Source organism: Muntiacus reevesi, chromosome 1 (assembly GCF_963930625.1).
Source record: "Muntiacus reevesi chromosome 1, mMunRee1.1, whole genome shotgun sequence".
NCBI classification, from domain to species: Eukaryota; Metazoa; Chordata; class Mammalia; order Artiodactyla; family Cervidae; genus Muntiacus; species Muntiacus reevesi.
The window spans coordinates 43621667-43648454 of NC_089249.1; the positions used below are offsets into that span (position 1 = coordinate 43621667).

General features: G+C 34.6%; 1 protein-coding gene and 1 pseudogene across 4 annotated transcripts; both read right to left on the bottom strand.

The window, feature by feature from the left end:
- Positions 1-4098: 4098 nt before the first annotated feature.
- LOC136167282 (NKG2-A/NKG2-B type II integral membrane protein-like) lies at positions 4099-18252 on the bottom strand (annotated as a pseudogene).
- On the bottom strand, positions 17448-26387 carry LOC136172139 (C-type lectin domain family 9 member A-like). Of its 4 annotated transcripts, none has more exons than XM_065941276.1 (7): positions 26283-26387; positions 25617-25715; positions 24990-25043; positions 23979-24080; positions 23181-23323; positions 20549-20649; positions 17448-19969 (listed from the first exon to the last, which is right to left on the bottom strand). In XM_065941276.1, exons 1-7 carry the CDS (start codon positions 26350-26352, stop codon positions 19846-19848), a joined length of 693 nt encoding a protein of 230 aa, XP_065797348.1. In that variant the 5' UTR covers positions 26353-26387; the 3' UTR covers positions 17448-19845. The 4 variants fall into 4 exon arrangements, with proteins under 4 accessions (XP_065797348.1, XP_065797339.1, XP_065797366.1 ...); XM_065941267.1 differs by having other exon boundaries at positions 23979-24083; XM_065941294.1 differs by lacking the exon at positions 26283-26387 and adding an exon at positions 25866-25995 and having other exon boundaries at positions 23979-24083.
- Between the last annotated feature and the right edge of the window lie 401 nt (positions 26388-26788).

Here is a 26788-nt window from a genome sequence, read left to right on the forward strand (position 1 = left end):
TAGTTTGGTTGCTTAGCAATTATCCCTAAATGAACCACACTGGCATTTGTAATCTCCTGCTAAATGAGATGAGGAATTAGGAAGGAGAGGGAGACACATACCTTCTACAGGCCAAAGTCCTGCCTCCTCTCATGGGTGGCCAGGTTATTGTGATTAAAAAAAAAATAAATAAATCTATGGTCTTCACAGACTGCCTTGTGAAGGCCCAGAGTGAAGCAATAGTGGAAAAAGTACACCTCTCATCACCATGTCCCTGAAACAGGAAATTTTTACACTTGGGTATTTTGAAGACAGTTTGCCTCATCACGCAGCTCCAGAATATAGGAGCCTTTGGATATGTAGTGTATCAGTTAGGTTGTCCTTTGGCAAGTACCTCTGAGAATTGTTTTCATTTTCTGATAGATAATAGGGGACAAAAGACATGATCCCCATGCTGTTAACTAGCTTTCAATTCATTCATCAATGCTGAACAATTAGGCCTTGTCAAGAGTACCTTCAATGTTTGAGTTTTACTTTTAGATAAGTTTGCTAAATCTAGGCATTATTTATTTCTTTTCCTTATAATCTCATTGTGTCATTTCTATCGTAATGGAGGAAACCATAATTCCATTAACAGTAGGTATTTAAGAATATTTGTCCATAATTCAGAAGAGTTGAAAATGAAAGTGAAAGTTTCTCAGTCGTGTCCGACTCTGCCACCTCATGGACTATACAGTCCATGGAATTCTCTAAGCCAGAATACTGGAATGGGTATCCCTTCCCTTCTCCAGGGGATCTTCCCAACCTAGGGATCAAACCCAGGTCTCCCACATTGCAGGCAGATTCTTCACCAGCTGAGCCATAAGGGAAGCCTTCAGAAGAATTACTGTATTTTAAGTTTTACCTGTCATCTAAATTTGAGCTCTCTAAAATCTAGAAAAATGGAATGTAAATCTGTAGTTACATCCTGATTTGTTGTTGTTGTTCAGTAGCAAAGTCATGACTGACTCTTTGTGACCCCATGGACTGCAGCACACCAAGCTTCCCTGGTCTTCACTATCTCCCTGAGTCTTTAGTAACCCTTCCCCGAAATCCATCAAGGAGTTTGGGTCTTTTGAACATGAGCTCCCCATTCTCCTTGCTTGTTCAGTTCAGTCACTCAGTCATGTTCAACTTTTTGTGACTCATGGCCTGCAGCACGCTGGGCTTCCCTGTCCATCGCCAACTTTAGAAGCTTGCTCAAACTCATGTCCATTGAGTCGGTGATGCCATCCAACCATCTCATCTGCAGTCGTCCCCTTCTCCTACTGCCCTCAATCTTTCCCAACATCAGGGTCATTTCAGATGAGTCAGTTCTTTGCATCAGGTGGCCAAAGTACTGAAGTTCCAGCTTCAGCATCAGTCCTACCAACGAACACCCAAGATTGACCTCCTTTAGGATGGACTGGTTGGATCTCCTTACAGTCCAAGAGACATTCAAGAGTCTTCTCCAACTACACAGTTCAAAAACATCAGTTCTTCAGCACTCAGCTTTCTTTATAGTCCAACTCTCACATCTACACATGACTCCTGGAAAAACCATAGCCTTAACTAGATGGACCTTTGTTGACTAGTCATGTCTCTGATTTTTAATATGTTATCTAGGTTGGTCATAACTTTCCTTCCAAGGAGTAAGCGTTTTTAATTTCATGGATGCAGTCACCACCTGAAGTGATTTTGGAGCTCCCCCCCAAAAAAATAAATTCTACCACTGTTTCTACTGTTTCCCCATCTACTTGCCATGAAGTGATGGGACCAGATGCCATGATCTTAATTTTCTGAATGTTGAGCCTTAAGCCAACTTTTTCACTCTCCTCTTTCACTTTCATCAAGAGGCTCTTTAGTTCTTCTTCACATTCTGCCATAAGGGTGGTGTCATCTGCATATCTGAGGTTATTGAAATTTCTCCTGGCAACCTTGATTCCAGCCTGTGCTTCCTCCAGCCCAGCATTTCTCATGATGTACTCTATATGTAAGTGAAATAAGCAGGGTGACAACATACAGCCTTGACATACTCCTTTTCCTGTTTGGAACCAGTCTGTTGTTCCATCTCCAGTTCTAACTGTTGCTTCCTGACTTGCATACAGGTTTCTCAAGAGGCAGGTCAGGTGGTCTGGTATTCTCATCTCTTTCAGAATTTTCCACGGTTTATTGTGATTCATGCAGTCAAAGACTTTGTCATAATCAATAAAGCATAAATAGATGCTTCTTTGGAACTCTCTTGCTTTCTTGATTATCCAGCAGATGTTGGAAATTTGATCTCTGGTTCCTCTGCCTTTTCTAAAACCAGCTTGAACATCTAAAAGTTCACAGTTCATGTACTGTTGAAGCCTGGCTTGGAGAATTTTGAGCACTACTTTGCTAATGGGTGAGAGGAGTGCAGTTGTGTGGTAGTTTGAACATTCTTTAGCATTGCCTTTCTTTGGAATTGGAGTGAAAACTGACCTTTTCCAGTCCTGTGGCCACTGTTGAGTTTCCCAAATTTGCTGGCATATTGAGTGCAGCACTGTCAGAGCATCATCTTTTAGGATTTGAAATAGCTCAACGGGAATTCCATCACCTCCACTAGCTTTGTTTATAGTGTTGCTTCCTAAGGCCCACTTGACTTCACATTCCAGGAAGTCTGGCTCTAGGTCAGTGATCACACCATTGTGGTTATCTGGATCATGAATATCTTTCTTGTACTGTTCTTCTGTGTATTCTTGCCACCTCTTCTTCATATCTTCTGCTTCTGTTAGGTCCATGCCATTTCTGTCCTTTATTGAGCCCATCTTTGCATGAAATGTTCCCTTGGTATCTCTAATTTTCTTGGAAGAGATCTGTAGTCTTTCCCATTCTGCTGTTTTCCTCTATTTCATTGCACTGATCCCCGAGGAAGGCTTTCTTATCTCTCCTTGCTATTCTTTGGAACCCTGCACTCAAATGAGTATATCTTTCCTTTTCTCTTTTGCCTTTCTCTTCTCTTCTTTTCTCAGCTATTTGTAAGGACTCCTCAGACAGCCATTTTGCCTTTTTGCATTTCTAAAAAATAAGAAATGCCATATATATATATACATTAATATATTATATTGACATTTCTCTTTCTGGCTTACTTCACACAGTATAATAGGCTCCAGTTTCATCCACCTCATTACAATTGACTCAAATGCTGGTAAAAGTGGTCAACCATGTGTAAAAGAATGAATCTAGGGCAGTTTCTAACACCACACACAAAAATAAACTCAAAACAGATTAAAGATCTAAATGTAAAACTGGAAACTATAAAACTATTGGACAAAAACAGAGGCAGAACACTCTTTGACATAAATTACAGCAAGAGCCTCTATGACTCACCTTGAAGAGTAATGGAAATAAAAACAAAAATACAAATGGGACCTAATTCTACTTAAAATCTTTTGCATAACAAAGGAAACTGTAAGCAAGTTGGAAAGGCAGCCTTCAGAATGGGAGAAAACAGCAGCAGATGAAACTGAGAAAGAACTCCAAACTATACAAGCAGCTCATGCAACTGGATACCAAAAAAATGGACAACCCAGTCAGAAAGTGGGCCAAGGAACTAAACAGACATTTCTCCAAAGAAGACATACAGATGGTGAATAAACACATGAAAAGATGCTCAACATCACTCATTATTAGAGAAATGAAATCAAAGCAAAAACCAGAATGAGGTATCATCTCACACTGGTCAGAATGGCCGCCATCAAAATGTTGACACGCAATAATAGCTGGAGAGGGTGTGGAGAAAAGGGAACCCTCCTTCACTGTTGGTGGGAATGCAAACAGGTACAGCCGCTGTGGAGAACAGTGTGGAGATTCCTTAAAAAACTGGAAATGGAGCCAGCCCAGTATTCTTAACTGGAGAATTCCATAGACAGAGAAGCCTGCTAGGCTACAGTCCATGTGGTCTCAAAGAGTTGGACACAACTGAGCAAATGAGCACACACAATTATATTTCCATTGTTTTTGAAAAAAATTCATTATCAGAAAAAATAATACAATTCATTTAAAATTTTATTCAATCAGAATATTATTTCCATTTCATAAAAGTTCAAGTTACTCAACAGCATCCAAAATCATATTTTAATTCTCAAGTTTATGCTTGCAACTATATGCCTTTGGAAACTGACAACTTTCTGCTCTTATTCCCCATAAGGTTAGTATAACACAGTACGTTCACCAGGTAAAGAGTCTTCTATGCTGTAATCGAAACAAATGCATAATTCTATTATAGTCTATGAAGACAACTCATGAAACAGTGGCATTTTCCAAGTAACTGGAATACAAGATATTTTAAAATGGTTAATTATGTCTTTAACAAGATTTCAATGAGTTTTTTATTAGGAAAATGGACTACAGAGTAGCCTATTTTTCAACATTGATATCAACATTTTATTAACTTTCAATATCTTCCTTCAGCTTTCTATAATTTGACTAAAACAAATGCATTTATATTGTTTTAAAAAATTTCTCTTTATGTATTTTTCCTCCTCTATATAGCAATCTTTTAAAAAAAACTTATTGTAGTTTTCAAGTTGAACCATTTAGCCACATCCATGGATGACCTCGACCTTCACAAGAGACTGGAATCCATGATATAATTGATAGGGATATCAGAAATTTCTAGCCCCAAATAAAGAATTTTCACTTGAACAGCTTTTAATGGAATGTTTCTATTAATTTTAAAATGTAAGTCAAGATTTGTTCTTTTATAGGGTCTTTCATTCTTTAACATGCTATAAATGAGCATGTTAGATTCTAATGTAACACTAAAATACAAAAAGTTGAAAGCTGAAAGCTTTTAATATTGCCATAAATATTAATCAATGTCTGTACTTTCGATTCAAAATTAAACATTTATACTTATCAGTTTCTCTGTTTTCTAATGTTAATGAGGAAAATTCATTTTTTTTTTTGAGGGCCATTTAACAAAGGGAAATTTACAAAGACATGAGTTAATTGTAGAGATCCCACAAAAGAATACACCTTGTATAACAACTTGGGGATATTGACAGCTGTGAATTGTATCTAACATTAAGCCCGAGGGATAAGAAGGAGCAATTGACCTGGCTGTAGGAGGTGGCACAGGTCAGCCTTTCCTCCTGTGTTGAGAGAATCCTGTGGGCAACACGGGTGAGCCTTACAAGGTGACCCATCAGAACACCTGCTGACAAGGAGCAGAAGAACTGGGAATCACCAAATGTGCATTAATGGTTTAAAATGAAAATAAAGTATCATAAAGTCATATTCCATTGTTTAATGGACTATTAATAGATCTTAGACAAACTACAAGTATTAATATTTGTATACAATACAAATTGTATAATAATACAAATATCACTAGACAAACTACAAATATGTACGAAAAATAAAAGTGAATTCTAACAAAGATAATATTGACCGAATCAAGCCTTTAACAAAGTATTGGAAGCATTTAATATCTTACCATTTCCTCTTCATTATCTATGTAAAGCAGAATAGAATTCTAAGTAGTGCAGGACATCAAACTCACATTCAACACTTTTTTCCACAAACGAATAGAATAGCAATTGTTGGAATATGTAAACTACTCTTTTGGATAGCAACCACAGCGAAATTCTGGAGAATGATTGTGAATTACTATTCAAAGGCAATTTGAATTTAAAAAAATAGAAGTTAACTTACATGTATGCATAGATATAAACAGGTATGTATGTATATATATATATGTATTATATACATAAAACATATCTATGCACCCTCAAGGATGGTACGTATAAAACAAATCTCACTCATACATTCACAGACAGGGTCAGTCTCTCATACCCCAATTTATGTCTTCATATAAAGCAAACATTATCTTCTCTTAACACATCTTGAAAATCAAGAAGTGAAACTTCTATTTTAGAATAGCAAAATTGTTTGTCTTTTACCATATTACAGCAGGTGAAAATTGGAGTCATTTGCCAACAATGGACATGGTGATCATACTGTTGCTTAGGGAAAGCACTCTCCCATGATCATTTCTTAGGAATGTTTGTTGTCTGATTTTATAAGTTATGTTCTATGCCTTAATCTTTTCTTATTTTCACTAGCCTAAGATAGGGACAAAATACAAATTGCATTTACATCAGAGAATTAAATCATTATGTACCTTTCTGGAATCTTGCTATCAGAGAGGAGTTATTCTGCTCCTGTATTACAGTAGCTACAAAAATAATCATTATAAAAATTAATATTGCTCTAAATAAATCATAAAAATTTCAGTTGTGAGTTTGAAATTCAGTTTATTGTTTAGGATTAGAGTAACCTGAAATAAAACTGATTTTACCAAGAAAAATTAATTAGGTAATGAAGATTTGGTGAAAAAGTACATTTCAGACATCTAAAGGAACAGATTTCACCCTCTTTTACCAATCTCAAAAATTAATTAAAAAAATTAATTTGTGCTTCTCAATAAGATCTTTCAATCTCCTAAAGCATGCTTTTGAGTTATGAAATCAGAATATACATATATGTACTCTCTGTAATTATCCTGTATTGAATTTGTATTTTTGACAAATACAGAATAACATTATGCATTTAGTGTAAATGCATGTATGTTAATGACAGGCACATTCTATAATATTATGAAATGTTTAGAGGACTGACCATCATTAAAGTGAAAAGTCCCCTTCCAGTTTTTCAAAAATGTACTTACAGGGAGTAACAATGATCGTTGTCTCCACAGTGGACATCAGGACAAGGCAGATGATTCCCAGGATCCCATCTATGAGCTTCTCTGGAGGTGATGGTGAAGCTGCAGGGAGAGAAAAGGAAACAGTGAGAGAGGAGTGATGGGGACGGCTGCATAGAGTTTCCATGCACTGGAGCCCACATGAACAGGGAGTTATGGATATAAACTTGCACCCCAGCCTGTTTCTACCCCTGTAGTCTTTCTCTAATATATGCTGCATTTTCAGCAAATGTAATGCTACATGAGTTGCTGATCAAACACTTCAAATTATAGCAATGTCAGAATCAAAGTAGCCTTTGGATTTCACATTAGAATAACATAACCAATTTTAAGCTCTCTTCCTGAAAATGAGAAAAGTATGTGAGCTTATCCCCTACTTTTCTCCACCCCTCGGCACCCCAGCTGCACATCCCAGAACAGTTCAGTTGTGTGACTAGTGAGTGTTTTACCTTTCGAGTGGTAGTTCTTGTCATCCCTGTGAAGGTTCTGAGAAGCATTTTGAAGCTTTAATTCTACATATGTTAATTTCTGCTTAGTTATTGAACTGGAACTTTTAAAAACCTTAGGTTTTATTTTCTGTCTCTTTGAGTTCTTGACTGCCTTCAGTTCTGCATAGGTTACTCCTTGGTTTATTCATCTCTGCAGTGGAATGAGGTCAAGGACTGTGCTCCAAGTGAACTGAGTAATGAGTGGTGTATGTGAGATAAGAACCTTAGTATAACAAGATGGGTGGGACAAAGAGCTTAGTGCTCCCTTTGCAGCTGAACAAACTTAAAGACTGGTTCTAAATTCCTCAGTACTTTAACCAAGCATTTCACCATAGAATACTTTCTTAAAAAGATATTTTGTATTTGACAATATATTGTTGGTTGAAACAATGAAAAGCAATAAATTAGGGAGGAATAAAGAAGTTTATGACTAATAATACCCTCATTAAAATCAAATTCCACAGAAATATTTTAAAACCATCATAGTGCTTGTATTAAAATTAAAATGTTGTACTAACAAGAGAGATTCACCTATATTTATGATAATTTTGAAATTCAATAATGATTAAAGACTGAGTTCTTCAAGGATGAGGAGAGAGTAATATTGGCATATGCAGCAATTTCCTGCATTAAATTACATTAGTTAGTGACTTACATTTATTGTTGAAAAGGGGTAACAAATGGGCTTTATTTAGAATGGTTGAGGAGTTATGAGAAATCATTAAAAATTGAGGAAACGCTTCATACATTGGAAAATGTTACATGGAACCCTAAACACATATAAGAAAAATAAAATGAAATAAAAAGACTAAAAAATACTTATTTTACAAAAGTTGCTGATAAGTGATGTAATGGTTGAAATTTGAACCACAAAATGATAAATAAGTATAGGTCATTTATGGAAGAATACCATTGGTTCAAACTTCCAGAAAGATCCTATAGATGTTAAAGTTAGTAAAGGTCATTTTAGTTGTATAAGTGATGGTGATTACTCATGAAAAATACAGATAACATAACTTAATAATTCAGACAGTTGATGCAGTAGTCAGAAATATCTGGAAATGAATTACAGCTTTTAAATTTACAAAATGTGACCTTCAAAAAGTTATTATCTAGTAGCTTATATTACTAATCTTAAAAGCAAATAGGTTTATGTATTATATAACATGTGTAGCACTGAACACTCAATCTGACTTACAAGGTCTCAATAATTTTAAGTTTTAATTATCATTTTAGTCTTCATTTCTATGGGACTTTTCTGATTTATATCAGCATCTTTAATTAGTATAGTATATCATTTATGGAATGTTTGATTTCTAAAAGCATACTATCATTACTTACAATTAAGTTTAAATTAGCCTTTAGGAAGTTACTTCAACCTGATTTTTATTAAAAATTTAGGTTCTTTAGTTCAATCTAATACATGTATGAGGAATCATGTTTGGCCTCTGCTATACAATGAATTCCTTTCCAAGAATCTATTTATAAAGTTTGAGCAAAAATATATTAACATGTTATTATACATCACATACCTCCAGATAATAGGAGACTTTGGGCTGCAATTAATAGGGCAAATGGAACTCTTAAGTGTGTTATTTAGATTTTCCATTTTTAAATGGCTCTGAGATATTGTTATCTTATTCTATAAGATTTGAGGAGATGGACATTTAATCACCTATGTAGTTATCTTGTTTCCTTCTCAGTCACACACATTGCAAACTTAGAATACCTCAAGTTTTACTTTTAAAATTAGGTTGCTAAATCTTGGTAGTGAATACACGTTTCCTCACATCCATTGTTATTTCACTTCTACTGTCATAGAAAAATTTCTAAAAATCATAATCCCATTTTCAGTGAACATTTAAGGATATTTGTCACTAATTATTCTGCAAAATTACTACATTTCCAACCATATTGTACCTGGAACAAAGACCATCATTTTCAAAAATGACATTTCTATTTCTCTGCCCTAGTTCTTATATTCAGTTTTATTCTTATTAAATCAAAAATTTAATCTTCATATTTTCTTTGACAAACATACATGCCCTTGAAAGAATAAGAAAAATATATTAATAAAATACCTGTCCATGACTAAGATTGAAATATTAAACAGTCATTATGTCATTCATGAATTCATTCTCCAGTCATGTCTAGTTATTTTTTATTAGGAATATTTGATGTAACAATATAGACTCAAGTCAAGCTATGCAGTTCAATAAAAGATAATTTTTAAAAATATCACCTAACCAAATAACGGGAAGGAGTGGAAAAGATGACTTAAATCACAAGATAAATAGAACATACAAATGAAAATGACAAGAAAGGACATGTAACGATGCTTGTATAAGACAATATAGACATTAAAACAAAGTTCATAATGAAAGATAAAGAAGGACACTGTATAGTGATAAAAAGATACAAGAAGAAGATATTACACTTGAGAATATATGAACTCAATATATGAATGGCTTCTAGGTGGTACTGGTGGTAAAGCGTGCCAATACAAGAGACACAAGAGACATAAATTCGATCCCTGGGCCTGGAAGTTCTCCTGGTATAGGAAGTGACAACACTTAAATACATGAAACAAACTACAGATATAAAAGGAGAAATTAAAGGGAATACAATAATAGTAGGAGATCTTAACACCCCACTGACATCACTGGACAGATTTCCTAGATATAAAATCATTAAGGTAACTGAGATTCCTAATGACGCAATAGAAAAGTTGAACTTAATTGAAGTCTACAGGATGTTACATATAAAAAGCCCAGAACACACATTCTTTTTAAGTGCACGTGAAACATTCTCAAGGATAGATCACATTCCAGGACAAAAATCAGGTCTCAAGAAATGTAATGAAATTACATTTCTGTGTAAAGAAACAGAAACTATTTCAAACATCTTTTCTGACCACAACTGTATGTAACTAGAAATAAACCAGAGAAAGTAAAAGAAGAAAAAAAAAAAAAAAAAAGATTTCATGGATACTAAGAACTAATGGGTAAACAATGATATGAAAGAGAAAGTTCGAAAATACCTGGAGGATACGAGGGTGATCTAATTGTGACATCTGTCACCCCATTGATCACTGGGGTTTATTAAGCTGATCTGGCTGGCTGGGCGGGTGTCCTTTTCCTCTCTCAACATTCCATGTGTGTCCTTCCTGAAGCTGCACGCTCTGTCGAAGAGGACAACCATCTCTGATAGAGGAGGACTAGTCTTCAGTCAAGGGTATATGAGCAGCTCCGTTTCCCAGCTAGAACCTTCAAACAAGCTCTCAGAAAATATCTGGAGTCAAATGATGATGAAAAGACACTTACAAAATCTATGGGATACAGCAGAAGCAGCTCTAAAAGGGAAGTTCATAGTGATACAGGACTCATCAGGAAAGAAGAAAATCTAGAGAATCAACTTATGGACATGGGGAGAGGGGAAGAGAGGGTGAGATGTATGGAAAGAGTAACACGGAAACTTACTTTACCATGTGTAAAGTAGATAGCCAACTAGAATTTGCTCTATGACTCAGGAAACTCAAACAGGGGTTCTGGATCAAACTAGAGGGATGGGATGAGGAGGGAGATGGGAGGGAGGTTCAAAAGGGAGGGGATAAGTGTATACCTATGGCTGATTCATGTTGAGGTTTGACAGAAAACAGCAAAATTCTGTAAAGCAATTATCCTTCAATAAAAAAATAAAAAGAAAGAAGAAAATCTCAAATAACCTAACCTACTACCTAAAAGAATTAGAAAAAGAGTAACAAATAAAACCTAAAGCCCAAAGATGGAAGGAAATAGCAAAGATCAGAGAGGAAATAAATAAAATAGATACCAAAACAGTAGAACATATCAATAAAGAAAAGAACTGTTTTTCTAAAAGGTAAGCAAAATCAACATCCTTCTAGCCAGGCTCACCAAGGATAAAAGAGAAAGAACCCAAGTAAACAAAGAGAAAAAGAAAAAAGTGAAATAATAACATATACTGAAGAAATAAAAAAAAAAATAAGAAAATACTACAAACACTTATGTCAACAAATTGGGTAACACACAGAAATGGACAATTTTCTAGAAAAGTACAACCTACCAAAAGTGAGGAGAAGAAAGAAAGAGATATTTTGAACAATGGTCATTAGAAGTGAAATAGAATCTGTACTTAAAAAAAAAAAAGAAAGAAAAAAACACCCTGCAAACAAATGTTCAGGTGTGGATGGCTTCATTGGTGAATTTTACCAAATATACAAAGAAAAACTTATCTCAATCCTTCTTGAGCTATTGAAGATTGAAAAAGATTGAAAGAGAAGGAAACACTCTCAAAGACATTCAAGGAAGCTACAATTATCTTGATATCAAAATTAGACAAAGATACTACCAAAAAAAGGAAATTACCAGGCAATATCCTTGATGAATATAGATGCAAAAGTCCTCACAAAATATCAGCAAACTGAATGCAACAATACACATAAAGGATCATATGTCATGATCAAATATATATATATGTATCTATATATGTGTCTGAGTCATTTTGCTGTACACAAGTATCTAACACAAATTATAAATTAACTATACTGCAATTAGAAAAATAAATAAATAACACATAGGAGAGATTTAGCTTTCCTCAAACAAAACCTATAGTTTTAGTGAGACTTTTGCTTTTGGAAAATTTTTCATAAGAGTATATATTCTGCCTGCTTTATGATAAATTTGATATTCAGTTCAATTCAGTCTCCCAGTCGTGTCTGACTCTTTGCAACCTCATAAACCACAGTGCACCAGGCCTTCCTGTCCATCATCAACACCGGGAGTCCACCAAAACCCATGTCCTTTGATTCAGTGATGCCATCCAACCATCTCTTCCTCTGTCGTCCCCTTCTCCTCCTGCCCTCAATCTTTCCCAGCATCAAGGTCTTTTCAAATGAGTCAACTCTCCACATCAGGTGGCCAAAGTATTGGAGTTTCAGCTTCAGCATCAGTCCTTCCAATGAACACCCAGGACTGATCTCCTTTAGGATGGACTGGTTGGATCTCCTTGCAGTCCAAGGGACTCTCAAGAGTCTTCTCCAACACCATAGTTCAAAAGCATCAATTCTTCGGCACTCAGCTTTCTTTATAGTCCAACTCTCACATCCATACATGACCACTGGAAAAACCATAGCTTTGACTAGACGGACCTTTGTTGGCAAAGTAATGTCTCTGCTTTTTAATATGCTGTCTAGGTTGGTCATAACTTTCCTTCCAAGGAGTAAGTATCTTTTAATTTCATGGCTGCAATCACCATCTGCAGTGATTTTGGAGCCTAGAAAAACAAAGTCAACCACTGTTTCCACTGTTTTCCCATCTATTTGCCATGAAGTTTGATATTAGTTTAGCTTAATCTTGCTATGATTCCACTTTTTTTCTGTTTACTGATGTCGTCATGAAATATTCCCCTCTCTGTTTTATTTTATGTATTTCATCTTAAGGCTGAATTTTAGCTTGTATTACCTCTGTGGATGCTTACTTTAAAAAGTCCAAGAAATAAAATTTCTAATTATTGTTTTCACTTAAGATTTCCCACAATGTTTATAAATGTGTATCAGTTAACCTGTTAATATTAAACATTATAAAATACAAAACTGTTCAGCTTTTTAAAAATTCAGAGCCATGATATTACTTAAATATATGATACAATAATGTTTATAATTAAATTATAATATGGTTCATTACATATGAAAATCCTATTTAATATGTTTCTGTTAAAAAACACAATTTGGAACTGCGAAATTTGACAAAGTAGGCAGAGATGTAGAGCAACCAAGCAGAGTGATTAATATCTGTGAGCCTATTGATAATACCTATAGTTCATAGACATGCCTCAAAACTGCTCTTTTGCCTTTAGGAGAAAGCTCTATTGTCATCTTGACTGGAGAATTTTTGGATTGCTTTTCCTTTTTTTTTTAACGTAAGAAACTTAGTCCCTAAAATTTTACCATTAGATCTTAGGAAGAATATATAATAATTTAAAGGCAAATCTATAAGCATAAACACTAGAGGATCTCAAAAATGTGCTACCATTATTTTAAAAGGTGAAAAGCAATTTTGCACTTTTATTCATAGAAGGAATCCACAACTTTGGAAAACTGTTTTTGAAAAGACTACAAATGGTGTGACTAACATAGAGTTCATTTCAATTGCTACTACTATGCATTTCTAAGAAAAAATGGTAAAGTATCAGAGCACGGGTGGCCCTCGGGTGCACAGATCTACGTCTTTCATAAGAGAAAAAAGACTAAAAAAAACAAAATACAATCCTTTTTCCTTTGTGCCTTGCCTAAATAGAACTTACTTCTGGAGTTAAACAGGGCACAGACAGTCTCATTATATTTACACATGTAATGATTTTTAAATGATGCTTTTTTAATTGTTGCTATGGCTAGTGGAACAGATCATTTTGACTTTGATGCTTTTAAAGGGCAAATTTTAAACCCACTCAAAATTTTAAACTTTTCAATTATAGCTGTCAGTTTTCTGAAAGCCATTGTCTGTCTCTTCAGACAATTTAAAGAGAACACAAGAAAGAAATGGAAATCTACCATTATTCAAATTAGTCAACCCAATATTGCATATATTTACTGTATTGTATCAATCATGTTGGGTATCCTTAGAATGCTTCTTAAACATATAGGTTGATATTTCTGTATAGTTTGATCATTTTTATTTTTATCTATAAATTGTGTCAAGTAATTTATTCTTAGAGTTTTTGGATTTAGTTATTGATTATTTCCTACCCTCATGAGAGTCTAAAGAGGCCTTGAGTTGTCAAGTTTATGTTGGCTGCTAAAGTTCATGTTTAATTTGAGCTATGAAATGATGATAAAATTTGGCATTTTTGCTCTCTATGATCCTTGTCTGACAGAGTGTGAAGCAAATGAGATGCTGAAACCAGTGGAAAATTTCTGTGTGGGAATATTGAATGCTATTTGATCATTGGCTACCTTTTTCTGAGATCATGTCTCTGAAGCCAGGTGTACACAAAAACAAGAACCTCCTAGTGTCAAAGCAGAGGTGAGAGGCCAGCCGAGATAGCTCATCCTATCTGTGTGTTCTGACCAAGCTTGTCCTCCAATTGGTGCAATCTCAAGGTGCAGACACAGGTGTTATCAGGTAGTGTGGGCACTTAACCCATGCTTCTGTTGTCACACTGTTGAACAAAGAGGGATACAGGAGAACAGGTAATCTACGTAGAATTTGGGAGGGCTCTGGATTGTTTCAGGAAATAACTTATCTTGGGATTCATGTTACCTAATATCTAATGTTAACTTTTATTCTCCAGGTGAAGACAAGAATGAATCAAAATGAAAGTGGGTAAAAAATATTCATTATGCAGAATATAATTTTTATGTCTCCAGATATTTTGGGAAATATTTAATTCATTTTTTGATGTTAAATTTGGTGTGTGTTGGGGGTGGTTTCTCCACAGCTATTGGTGTTACCTGCCTGGTTAGCAATAAATTTTCCAGTGTTCAAATTCCCTCATCTTCAAATTCAATGCAATCTGAAAGTTTAAATGGTTTTGTGGTATGATTCTTTTTCTATTAAAAGAAATACAGTTTTGTATTTATAAACTTGTTTTTAGTATATATAGTACGAATATTAGATGTTGAAAAAAGTTAAATCAAATACAGTTTGCCTGGAAGATACTTTATATATTAAAAGAATTACCCTATTTTTGGCATTGTATGAGAGAGAATATTTATTGAAAATTACAAGGTAGTGTATTTATCCATTTTATCATTATTTAATGATTGTTCAAATCCAGATTTCTCAAATTACAAAGTAATTAAATGGTGAAATATTATAACACTTTAAAAATCCATGAATCAATCCTAACCTATGAGGAACAAAGTTCTGGCTATGTGTACAGGTTATAAAAATATTTTTCAAGAAAAATATGGGCTTTTATTGCTTTAATTACTAGTACTTTCAATTTCCTCAGTAATTTATTTTGTATTAGTTGTCCACAACTTCATCTAAAACTTTTAAAAAATATTTGTGTATTGACACTATGTGATTCACTGACATCAATCCTGTTTTCATTCATTTAAAATATTTTCATAAATCAGAAATTAATATACATTCATAGTAAATCACATGGAAAATAGAAGGGTATCTTTGACTCCACAGTCTTCACTGAACATTGACTGTGCACTTTGAAGTCTACTATGTGAGGAGAAGATGTTGAGAGTCAAACAGGCTGTTACTCATGAACATATATTTGGGAGGACATGTTTTGTTTTGTTTTGTCTTAGGAGTAACCTGTATCTACTCTGTTTTTAGATTCATTTTCCCCTATAGGTCATTTCAGAGTATTGAGTCGAGTTCTTCTTGCCTGCAATGCAGGAGACCAGGGTTCAATCCCTGGTTGGGAAGAGTCTCTGGAGAAGGGAATGGCAATCCACTCCAGTATTATTGCCTGGAGAATCCCACGGACAAAGAAGCCTGGTGGGCTACATTCCATGGGGTCACAAAGAGTCAGACATGACTGAGTGACTGACACACACAATGTGTATATGTCAATGCTAATATCCCAGTTTATTGTACCCCCCTTATCCTCTGTTGTTGTTGTTGTTCAGTTGTTCAGTCGTGTCTGACCCTTTACATCCCCATGGACTGCAGCAAACCAGGCCTCCCTGAACTTCATCATCTCCTGGAGCTTACTCAAACTCATACCCATCAAGTCAGTGATGCCATCCAACCATCTCATCCTCTGTCATCCCCTTTCCTCCTGTCTTCAATCTCTCCCAGCATCAGGGTCTTTTACGAGCCAGTTCTTAGCATCAGGTGACCAAAGCATTGGAGCTTCAGCTTTAGCATCAGTTCCTCCAATGAATATTCAGGACTGATTTCCTTTAGGACTGACTGGGTTGATCCCCTTGCAGTCCAGGGGAATCTCAAGAGTCTTCTCCAACATCACAGTTCAAAGGCATCAATTCTTCGGCACTCAGCTTTCTTTATAGTCCAACTCTCACATTCATACATGACTACTGGAAAAACCATAGCCTTGACTAGACAGAACTTTGTTGGCAAAGTAATGTCTCTCCTTTTTAATATGATGTCTTGGTTGGTTATAACTTTTCTTCCAAGAAGTAAGCATCTTTTAATTTCACATCCTTATAAGACTACTGAAAAACCATAGCTTTGGCTATAGGGACCTTTGTCAGCAAGGTAATGTCTCTGCTTTTTAATTGCTGTCTAGGTGGTAACCATAAATTTATTTACTACATCCATTGACTCTACTTCTCTATTGTAAAAAGTTACATAGTTTCAAAAGAGAAAACAAAACTGTGTTTATTTGCAAAATGACAAAACTGTCTGCCTAGAAAATTCCAAAATATCCCCCAAATCCTCCTAAAACTAACCATAAGTTAAACATAGTTTCAGATAGAACAGCATATCAAAATCAGTTATATTTACATATACTAAAATTAAATTATTGGAAATTGGGATAAACAAAAAGTATCATTTGCAATAGTACCAAAAATATTAAGCTGATAGTATAAATGTACCAAAGCATATGCACCATTTTTATGCTGAAAATTATAAAATACTAACGAGAAAAGTTGAGAAAGACAAATTGTTAAATAAACTATGTTCCTAAACTGGAAATCAAAACATTATGATGATTTCTTTTCTTCTTTAATTGCTCTATAAATTTAAGTCAATCAAAATCAGAAACACACAGCCTGGTTTTCTGTTACAGTCTAGAGGGGTGTGATGGGATGGGAGGTGGGAGGAAGGTTCTAGAGGGGGGGATATATGTATACTTATGACTGATTCACACTGCTGTATGATAAAAATCAACACAACAATGTAAAGCAATTTTCCTCCAATTAGGAAAAGTTATACTTGGAGGTGCCCCGGATGTGTCCATCTACTGCTCTGATGCCTCGGATATCACTCGTTCTTTTCACTTAAAGAAAAAAAGATAAAAGCAAAACTAATTGTTGCGGAGGTCTCTGTATTTTGCAGCTGCCCTTTTGTAACACGCACTTTTCCCAAATAAAACAATTTTTAAAACCCATGAAAAAAAAAAAAAAAAAAAAAGTTAAAAAATGGGAGACAGAGTAAGATTTATTTTGTAGAAATTTACACATTGATTTTAATTTTTCAAAATGCATTTTATTTTTCAGAATGATATACATGTACAGAGAAGCTTTGAAGATTGTATAGAGTTCTTTATACTATGTACTAATTTCCTCTTTAAAGCATTTGCACATCTGTTATAATAAACCAACATGTATACATTTTTAGTAACTAAAATCCATAGTTTATTCCTTAATTTGTTCCATATTTTATACCTTCCTTAATTTTTTTAGCTTTGTCCTTTCATCCCATCCAGGTAACCACATGACATTTAGATATGATGTCTCCTTAGGTTCTCCTAGGCTGTTACAGACTTTCTGTATTCTCTTTGATGATGTTGATAATCTTGAAATGTACCAGGTAGATATATTTTAGAATATCCCCCATTGGGAAATGTCTGACATTTTCCTCATTTGTGGATTGGGGTTGTAAGTTTGGGGGAGGAACACAATGTGCAAATTTTGTCACATCACATCAAGAGAACAGACTGTGAGCATGACTTATCACTGTTGATGCTACCTTTGCTCACTGAGGTGGTGTTTGTCAGATTTTCCACTCTAAAGTTGCTCTTATTTTCCCTTTCCATTTGACTGTATAATAATTTCTTTGGAAGGAAATCATTATGTGCAATAAGTACTTAAGGAATAAGGAGTCCCATCACCTTTAGGCAATGGCATCTACATTAGTTATTTAGAATTTTTCTGTACAGATTTGTTTCATTTCCCTCATTTACTTAAGTATTCAATTATTTTAAACTACTGTGTATTCATGGATGTTTAATTTTGGGGTTGTAATTCAATACTATTTCTTATTTTGGTTTTGCTGCTTAAATTGTTCTAACTTTGGTCATTGGTAATTTCTTTACCTAGTTCCTCAAGCCTGTTGACATACCTCCATCATTTAAGTGCTTCTCCATTTTCTAGAACTACAAAACTCTCCAGGTTCTTCTTAGAATCAGCCTTAGAATCACCCTATCTTAGAATCAGCCATTTTTTCAAATAGCTAAGATTTTATGTACCATACCAGGTAATGGAATTATAATAAAAACTGACCACTAAGTAAACTTTTTTTTCTTTGCATAAAAAATGTCAAAACAATTTTGAAAAAGACAAATCAGGAGAACTCACATTGCTTCATGACTTCCTATAAATTCACAGTAATCAAGATATTGGTGAAAGAAGGCAAATATTCAAATTAATGAAACAGGGTAGAAAGTTTAGAAATAGATTCATGCATAAATGGTCAATTGATTTTTGACAAAAGTGCCATGATAATTTAACAGAAGAGTACAATTTTCACAAAAGTGGTGCTAAAGTGTCTAGACTTCTATTTGCAAAAAAATTTTTTAAAAGAATTCAATTCTTATTTTGCACTATATACAAAACTTAACTTGAAATGGAAGATAAAATTCAGTGTAAACTTAGAGCTTCTAGAAGAAAGCATAGGAGAGAAAATTTCAAGTTCAGATTAATTAAAGATTTCTTAATTAAAAACTTTTTAAATATAAAAATGTAAATTTCAAACATTAATTGCACTTCATCTAGTTACAAACTTCTGCTCATCTAAACTTCTAAAAACAATGTTAAGAGAATACAAGGTATACTGGAAGGCAATATTTATAAATCACATGTCTGATAAAATATTAGCATCCAAAATATATAAAGAAAGAACTCTTATTATAGTAGTACCTCTTATAGTGCCTCACTTATAAGAAAGTGAGCAATCCAATAGAAACAGGCAAGATACTTTAATCAGTACTTTACCATAGGAGATCTGTGGTTAATAAAATCATATGAAAAGTTGCTGTACATCATTTATTCATTAGAGATATACAAATATAAGCACACTTTATTATACGACAACTTTATTAAAAATAGCTTTAAAGATTATCAATGTTAAATGTTGGCAGGACACAAGCAAATGGAATTGTCATACACTGCTAATAGAATACAGAATGGTACAGCCACTTTGCAACATGGAAACACACCCAGAAGTTTGGACTTGCCAGAGAGCACTCAAGCTGTTAGTTGTGGTGTAGGTCACAAACATAGATCTGATTCAAGATACTATTTATTTTCTTTCCAGTTAGTATCCTGTCTTTCAGCTAAAATGTAAGGAATCAAGCAAATGCATATACAATTGATACAGAATAATGACTTCACTTATTCCTGGCATTAAATCCCAGGTAAAATGTACACGACAGTGACAACAGTTTGCAAGATTACTTACTAAATCTGTGTGAGTTGCAGAAATTGACTACACAGTCCTAAGGTTCTTGAGAAACACTGATACTTTCTCACTTTGCCAACCTGTGCTCATAACTGGTGTGATCTGGGATCTATGTTTGAAAGAGGCAGAAGTGGAGGCTCCACAATGTATCTCTATCAAGCTAGAATATAGATGCAGTCCATAACAAAGCATTCTGAAATGAGAGATATACAGATGGACTTCCAAGGGTCTGAGTTTTTATCAGGAAAAGTTGTTGTATGTGTCTTTGGTTGTTGTTTCATTAGGTATCAAGACAAGCTATCCTCTTCTCACAGATGAAGTGCATGAATCTGGAACAGTCAGAAGCAGACATCTTCGTTGCTGCAATACGTGCACAGTTTCCTTTGTCTGACTCTTTCCAATCCCTTAACATAAAATAAAAGCATATAAATAATGTAAAATAGACATTCACTAATGCAAACATTAGAAATATTGGTCTAAAGTTAAGGTTTTTTTTTTTTTTCTTTCCTTGTAAGAAACTATCTCTTGGTTCCCTAGCCTTTCCTAAAAAGCATACTTTATGAGGATTATAGCAATCAAGTTGAAAATCTTCCCTTTCTATATATACTCATTTTCTGAACTTAAATTCTTTGTATGTGTGTGTCTGTTGGTACATGAAATGCCCATGTGTGTGCTCAGTTGCTAAGTCATGTCCGATCTTTACAATCCCATGGACTACAGTCTACCAGCCTCCTCTGTTCATGGGGTTTCCCAGGCAAGAATATTGCAGTGGGTTGCCATTCTGCAGGGGATCTCCCTGACACAAGGATCAAGCCTGTGTCTCCTGCATTACCAGTGGATTCCTTGCCACTGAGCCACCTGTGTATGTCCATATATGTATGCATATTTGTCTATATATTGAATGTGTGCATTTTCCTATATACTTTTTGAAGCATAAGCTAGAATATGGAACTTATTAATTACTATCTATTCTAGAGACTTACAATTTGAGAAAAGGCATTGATTTATCTTCCCACGTCCATTGATTTCCTTTTCGAGACAACCCAATCCAATAGAAATAGGATAGTTGGCTTTGAATGAAGTTCTGCAATAAAAAGGATATATTCTATGAGAAAAAAAGTCTTTATAATTTTGGAATGAAATAATAATCTTTTCAATATTTTTATTATTTTGAGTAACAAAAGTATAAAGATCAACTTCATCCTGATTCTGTTCAAACAATATAGACTCTTAGTTATATTTATTAAATATAGTGGCATACATGAGACATAAAATAACACTCTCTTAGCTTACCTATCTTTTTTTAAAAGATTTTTTGAATGTGGATCATTTTTTAAAGATTTTATTGACTGTGTTGCAATATTGCTTCTGTGTTATGCTTTGGATTTTTAGCCAAGAGGCATGTGGGCTCTTAGCTTCCTGACCAGGGATCACATCTATACCTCATGGGTTGGAAGGCAAAATCTTAACCATTGGACCACTAGGGAAGTCCTGTACCTATCTTATTTAATCTTCAGACTGAAATATCTTAATTTACTTTCAAAACTGAGACTTGTAGCTCAAGAACAAATTCTGAGAAAAATTGGTTTGTATTTTGAGGTTCAGGTGTGATAGATGTGAGGTTTTTACCAATGTCATTTAAACTTTTGTTTCACAATTACTGTGCTTATTTTTTGTGAAGTGAGCATCTTGAAGAAGTGGTCCTTTTTCTACCAGATGAGATATTTATACAGGTGTCTGGAAATTACTTGATAAATACAAATGTAACTGATGTTCACCTTGTAAGTTAATGTTTACAACATGTATGCAAATACATTGGGGCTTCCTTGATGGCTCAGGGGTAAAGAACCTGCCTGTTAATGAAGGAGATGACAGTTTGATCCCTGGTTTGGGAAGATTCCCTGGAGAAGGAAATGACCACCCATCCCAGTACTCTTGCCTGGGAAATCCCATGGACAGAGGAGACTGGCAGGCTACAGTCCATGGGTTCACAAAAGAGTCAGACATGACTGAGTGACTAAATGACAATAACAACAACAATGTATATATACTATATGATATGATCTTCTTAAAATATGTTGGAAATAAAATATAACCAGTTTTATTACAAGCAAAGTAATGTGTGAAAGAGAGTCAAATAGAGGGTTTCTGACTATAAATTCTGTTTCCTTATTCTGTTTTAATTTTCACCCTTAGTTTTTGTTTGTTTGTTTCTTTTACCATAGAGAAGACGGCAAAAACTTAGTTCCTCTATCCAGAAAAAAATTACATATATATTCATAAAATTTGACATTCAATTTCATGGTTTTCATAGATGCACTTATTTTTGATGAAGATACCATGCATGAAAGGTTAGGGCTTCATGACTCTAAAACTAGTTCTTGAGCCCATCAGGCTCCTCTGTCCATGGAATTCTCAGGCAAGAATACTGGAGCAGGTTGCCCTTCCCTTCTCCAGGGGATCTTCTTGATCCAGGGATCAAATCCAGATCTTCTGCATTGCACGCAGATTCTTTACCATCTGAGCCATCAGCGAACCTCCTTAGAGTAAAAAGGAGATTAGTTCAGACTCTACAAATGTCTTCTTTTTGGGTTCAAATTTGCTTTGTTTTCTTGATGGTTTTCAAGTTCATATTTTTATAGCTATTTATGAGTTGTTAAAAGCCAAGGATATGAGTAAAGGACTAGTACAGAAAACTGAGGGAGTCTTAGTACCTATTTATTTTTGAGAGAATAATATTAAAAAATTTTCGTCAACCTGTAATGTAAGTATATATATTTCTTGAAAGAATAATAGTAAGTTATTTCTCTATTCAAATAAAAGATAATGATAAGTATCATGAAATATTCAGTTCAATTTTATTGGAAACTAGTATGAGGCAAAATTCAGTGTGAGTTGGAATTAATTGATCTTCAACTTTAAATTCATATAGAGTTCTTTGTTTTTTTCCTCAAACTCAGTGGTAATGTTGTATTTCTTGATTTGTTAGAAGTAAAATGACATTTTCTTTTCAGAGAGGAGAAAGCTACATTCCATGAATTATCTGTATGAAAATATGATTATCTCCAATAAAATGATATATTTTAAGCAATTTTTTTTCTAATTGGTTCATGTTCATCTTTACATTATTATACTGGAAAAATTCTATTTGCGGATGAATTAGATGAATTAAATGAAATTCTAATTTCATTTCTACTTGTACATTTTACTTTAATATGAGTACTGTCTGGATCTGAATCCACTTACAACTGTAAACTACAGACACTCAATATTATCAAGCATTAAAATTTAGCCAACAGGACTTCCCTGTAGGTTAAGTGGTTAAGAATCTGTCTGCCAATGCAGGGGGCATAACTTGGCTCCCCAGTCCAGGAAGATTCTACATGCCACAGAACAACTAAACCCATGCACCACTACTAGTAAGACCGCGCTTTAGAATCAATGCTCCACAACAAGAGAAATAGCCTGAATGAGATGCCCTCTTGCTGCACCTAGAGAAAGCCTAAGATAGAAAGGATGAGCAAGTGCAGCCAAATTAATAATAATAATAATAATAATATCAATAACAGATGGCCGAATTAACGCAGTGTGAAATGGAAAACAGAAATACGTCACCAGTTCTTCCTTATCTTCTATCTTAAGAAGTGTGGAGTCCATTTCCTTGCAGATTTTTTTACTTTCTTCAAAGTTCTTCAATTCATCCGAAAAATAGTAACATTTCTGTCCACAACATGACCATTTACTTTTACATTCCTTTCCTTGAAAACAAAAGAGTGTTTTATGTCCGGAGACCATTCAGTGTGTATCTTGAAAGGAATGCTCTGGAACTTAGCTTTAAGGAATCGTTTCTAGTCCTTGTAAAGCCATTGATTTCACGACATGGATGGACTTCATTTCTGAAGTTCCTGGCCTTAGGGAGATGACTTAACATCCCTCCAAATATATGCATAATATTATTAAAATTCTCTAGGAAATAAATCTTAGAAAAATAATGTCTTCCCTCACAACCTCTACAGAGAAGACTTCACAGGGGAAAACAACTTTTTTGAACTCTCTAGACTGAATAAAATCTATAGGTACAGAGCTGATCTTAACTTAGCATTGATACATTAACCTAGTCCCTGATCTATATACCCATATGAGAGCATATAATAATGATTACAAAATGTGCTAAAAGATATGTAGAATTTTTTGGCAGAAAAAATATTATTTTGAGAAATGGTGATTTAAAAGAATATATTATGTATACAGGAGAATCTAACCTTTGGGAAAGATTAAGTTTTTTTCCCCAATTAAATCAAAATGAAAGTTGGACTTCGCAATTGGCTGAGTCTAAAATAACATTCAAATTGAGCAGGTCATCAACTGACTGAGATGAAGATACTTGTTGGTCTCAGTCTTTTGTCTACATACCTCTATTAAGTGGTTTCTCTTTGAAAGTTATGCTTTCAGATGCGGAATCTTCTTGTGTTCCATTGTCCATTGGAGACTCTGGTAATCGACCCTGGAAAACTTCTACTGTACATTATTGAAGTGAAGTGAAAGTCGCTCATTCATGTCACTGGAGTGGGTAGCCTATCCCTTCTCCAGGGGACCTTCCCAACCCAGGGATCAAAACAGGGTCTCCCACATTGTGGGCGGATATTTTACCAACTGAGCTCTCGGGGACATCAGTACCTCATTAGCTCTAGGAAAACATAACATGGGGCAGAAAACGGCATAAATTAAGTTTTAAGATGTCAGTTAATGTTCAGGAGTTTTATACCTGTGCTTTTTATGGAGATAAGACTATAAGGAAGACACAAATTACATCATGAAAAAGCCTTTAGGGATGCTAAGGTAGCTGCGTTTTTAAGGAAAAGCTTGTCATCTCAACACAAGCAATGAGTAACCTGAAAATAGCATTAAGAAAAATGTTCCACTTAAAATAGATCAAAAATAATAAAATATCCAGAAATATATTTAACTAAAATGTGCAAAACATATACTTCAAAAACAAAATTGTTGAAAATTCAAGACAAATAAATGGGTGGAAAGATATCATAATTCCCTTATGTCACATGTGAAAATTAACTGAAAATGGATGAAGCACAAACATGAAGAAGGAAAAACAATGCTTTAGATAACGTAGGTGAAAGTTATGATCCTGTATTAGGCAATGGTTTCTTAGATATGATACTAAAAACCTCTGTTTTAGAATAACAATATTTTTTATGTCTTATAGCAAGATAAAATTACAGTCAATTGCCTATAATGGATATGGTGATCATATTGTTGCATAGGGAGAAAGCCTCTCTTATGATGAATATTTAGGAATATTTATAATTTATGTTCTACCCCAAAATCTATTTCTATCTTCACTAGCCTAAGAGAGAGACAAAGTACAAACTGTATTTATATTAGAAGTTTGAAATCAATATGTACCTTTCTGAACCTTAGTTACTGGAGAGGACTTATTCTGTTCTGATATTTGGTTACCTAGAAAAAAATGGAAGTAATCTTTTAAAATATTAACTTTATTTAAATAGATCATAATAATTTCAGTTTTTAGTTTAAACATGGTGTTTTTAGGATTTAGGATGATCTGGAAAAAATTGCTTTAAGAATAATTAATGAGGTAATGAAGACTGCTGCAGCTGCTGCTAAGTCGCGTCAGTTGTGTCTGACTTTCCCATAGACGGCAGCCCACCAGGCTCCTCTGTCCTAGGGTGTGGTATATTTCAAAAACCTTAGAGAAGAGACTCCACCACCTCTTACAATACTTGGTCCAAGCAATCTCAAGAATTAATTTGTTTTTCTCAATAAGGTGTTTAAGTTTTCTAAAGTATATCTATGAGTTATGAAATCAGAAAATATCTGTGTATATATTTAATTTTCCCTACAATCATTCTGTAATTTATATTTTGCACAGTCTCAGAATAACCCTTCAATACTTAGGCTAAATGCACACATTAAAATAAGAGTCCTATTCCATAATAATATGAAATTTTAGAGGCACTGATGATCATTAAAATGAAAGATTCAATCATAAACTTTCAAAATCTGACTTACGTGGAATAAAAGTTATCACTCTCACTATAGTATACATCAGCACAAAACAGATGATTCCCAGGATCACAATAATGAGCTTCTCTCCAGCTGATGGTGAATCTACAGGGAGAGAAAATGAAACACTGAGAAAGAAGTGATGGAGACAGTTATTTTAGAAGAACAAAAGATCCCATATCCATGAGAATTCAAAGACATCAACTTGGACCCCAAAGCAGCATCTACCATTGAAATCCTCCTCCCAGAATATACCATTCCTTTTTCAGTGAATATAAGGCTTCACGAATTGTAGATCAAAGACCCCAAATTGCAGCAACGCCTGGGCAGGTAGCCCTGGAGGAGGGCATGGCAACTTTCTCCAGTATCCATGCCTGGAGAATCCGCACAGACAGAGGAGCCTGGCGGGCTACAGTCCATGGGGCTGCAAAGAGTCGGACACAACTGAGCGACTCTTCTAAGCAGAGCACAGCACATGTGTCACATTAGAATGCTGTGTTTCAAACCCCAGCTTTAAGCCTCACTAATAAAATCATGTAAGCGGGTAAATGCTTACACTTGCAGTGGTAGTTCCTGCCATTCCATTGACATAACGAAAGGCATTTTGAAAGTCTAATTCCACGTAGGTTTTCTCCTGCTCAGTTGCTAAAATTGATCTTTTCACAATCTTACCTCGTATTTGCTGCCTATTGCCATCCTTAACCAGACTCGGCTCTGAGTAGTTTTCCTTTTGGTTCTTCATCTCTGTGGCTGTTTAATGTCAAGGATGTGCTCTATGGAAACTTTACATAAGTAGTTAATAAATGGTGTATAAATTCGCAAGAAGCCTTGAAGGGTTAAACTGAGTGGTGTGTGAGATCAGTTAACAGCACTCATTTAGCAGCTGAGCAAATCCGAGTTTGGTTTTCATTTCAGTAGACCTTTAGAAAACTGTTTCAGGATAGAGTAAGCAGTTTTAAAAATAGTATTTGGTGTTTAATAACCAAGAGTGGTGGGAATGGGCAGGAGGTGAGAGGGAGATTCAAGAAGGAGGGCACATACGTACACCTATGGTTAATTCATGCTTATGTATGACAGAAATCAAACCAATATTGTAAACCAATTATCAATCGGTTAAAAACAAATAAATATTAAAAAAATAATATTCTTTGTTTGCATGTTACTTCTTTATTGGAACA

Bases quoted from the DNA above. Each gene is read 5' to 3' on its own strand.
- LOC136172139 (XM_065941267.1), bottom strand. From the start codon at position 26,352: ATGAAGAACCAAAAGGAAAACTACTCAGAGCCGAGTCTGGTTAAGGAT. The intron at 25,044-25,616 runs GTAAGTCAGATT...ATTTTTTTCTAG, and splicing joins AGTGATAACTTTTATTCCAC to GTAACCAAATATCAGAACAG. The intron at 19,970-20,548 runs GTAAGTCTCTAG...TTTTATGTTAAG, and splicing joins TCAATGCCTTTTCTCAAATT to GGATTGGAAAGAGTCAGACA.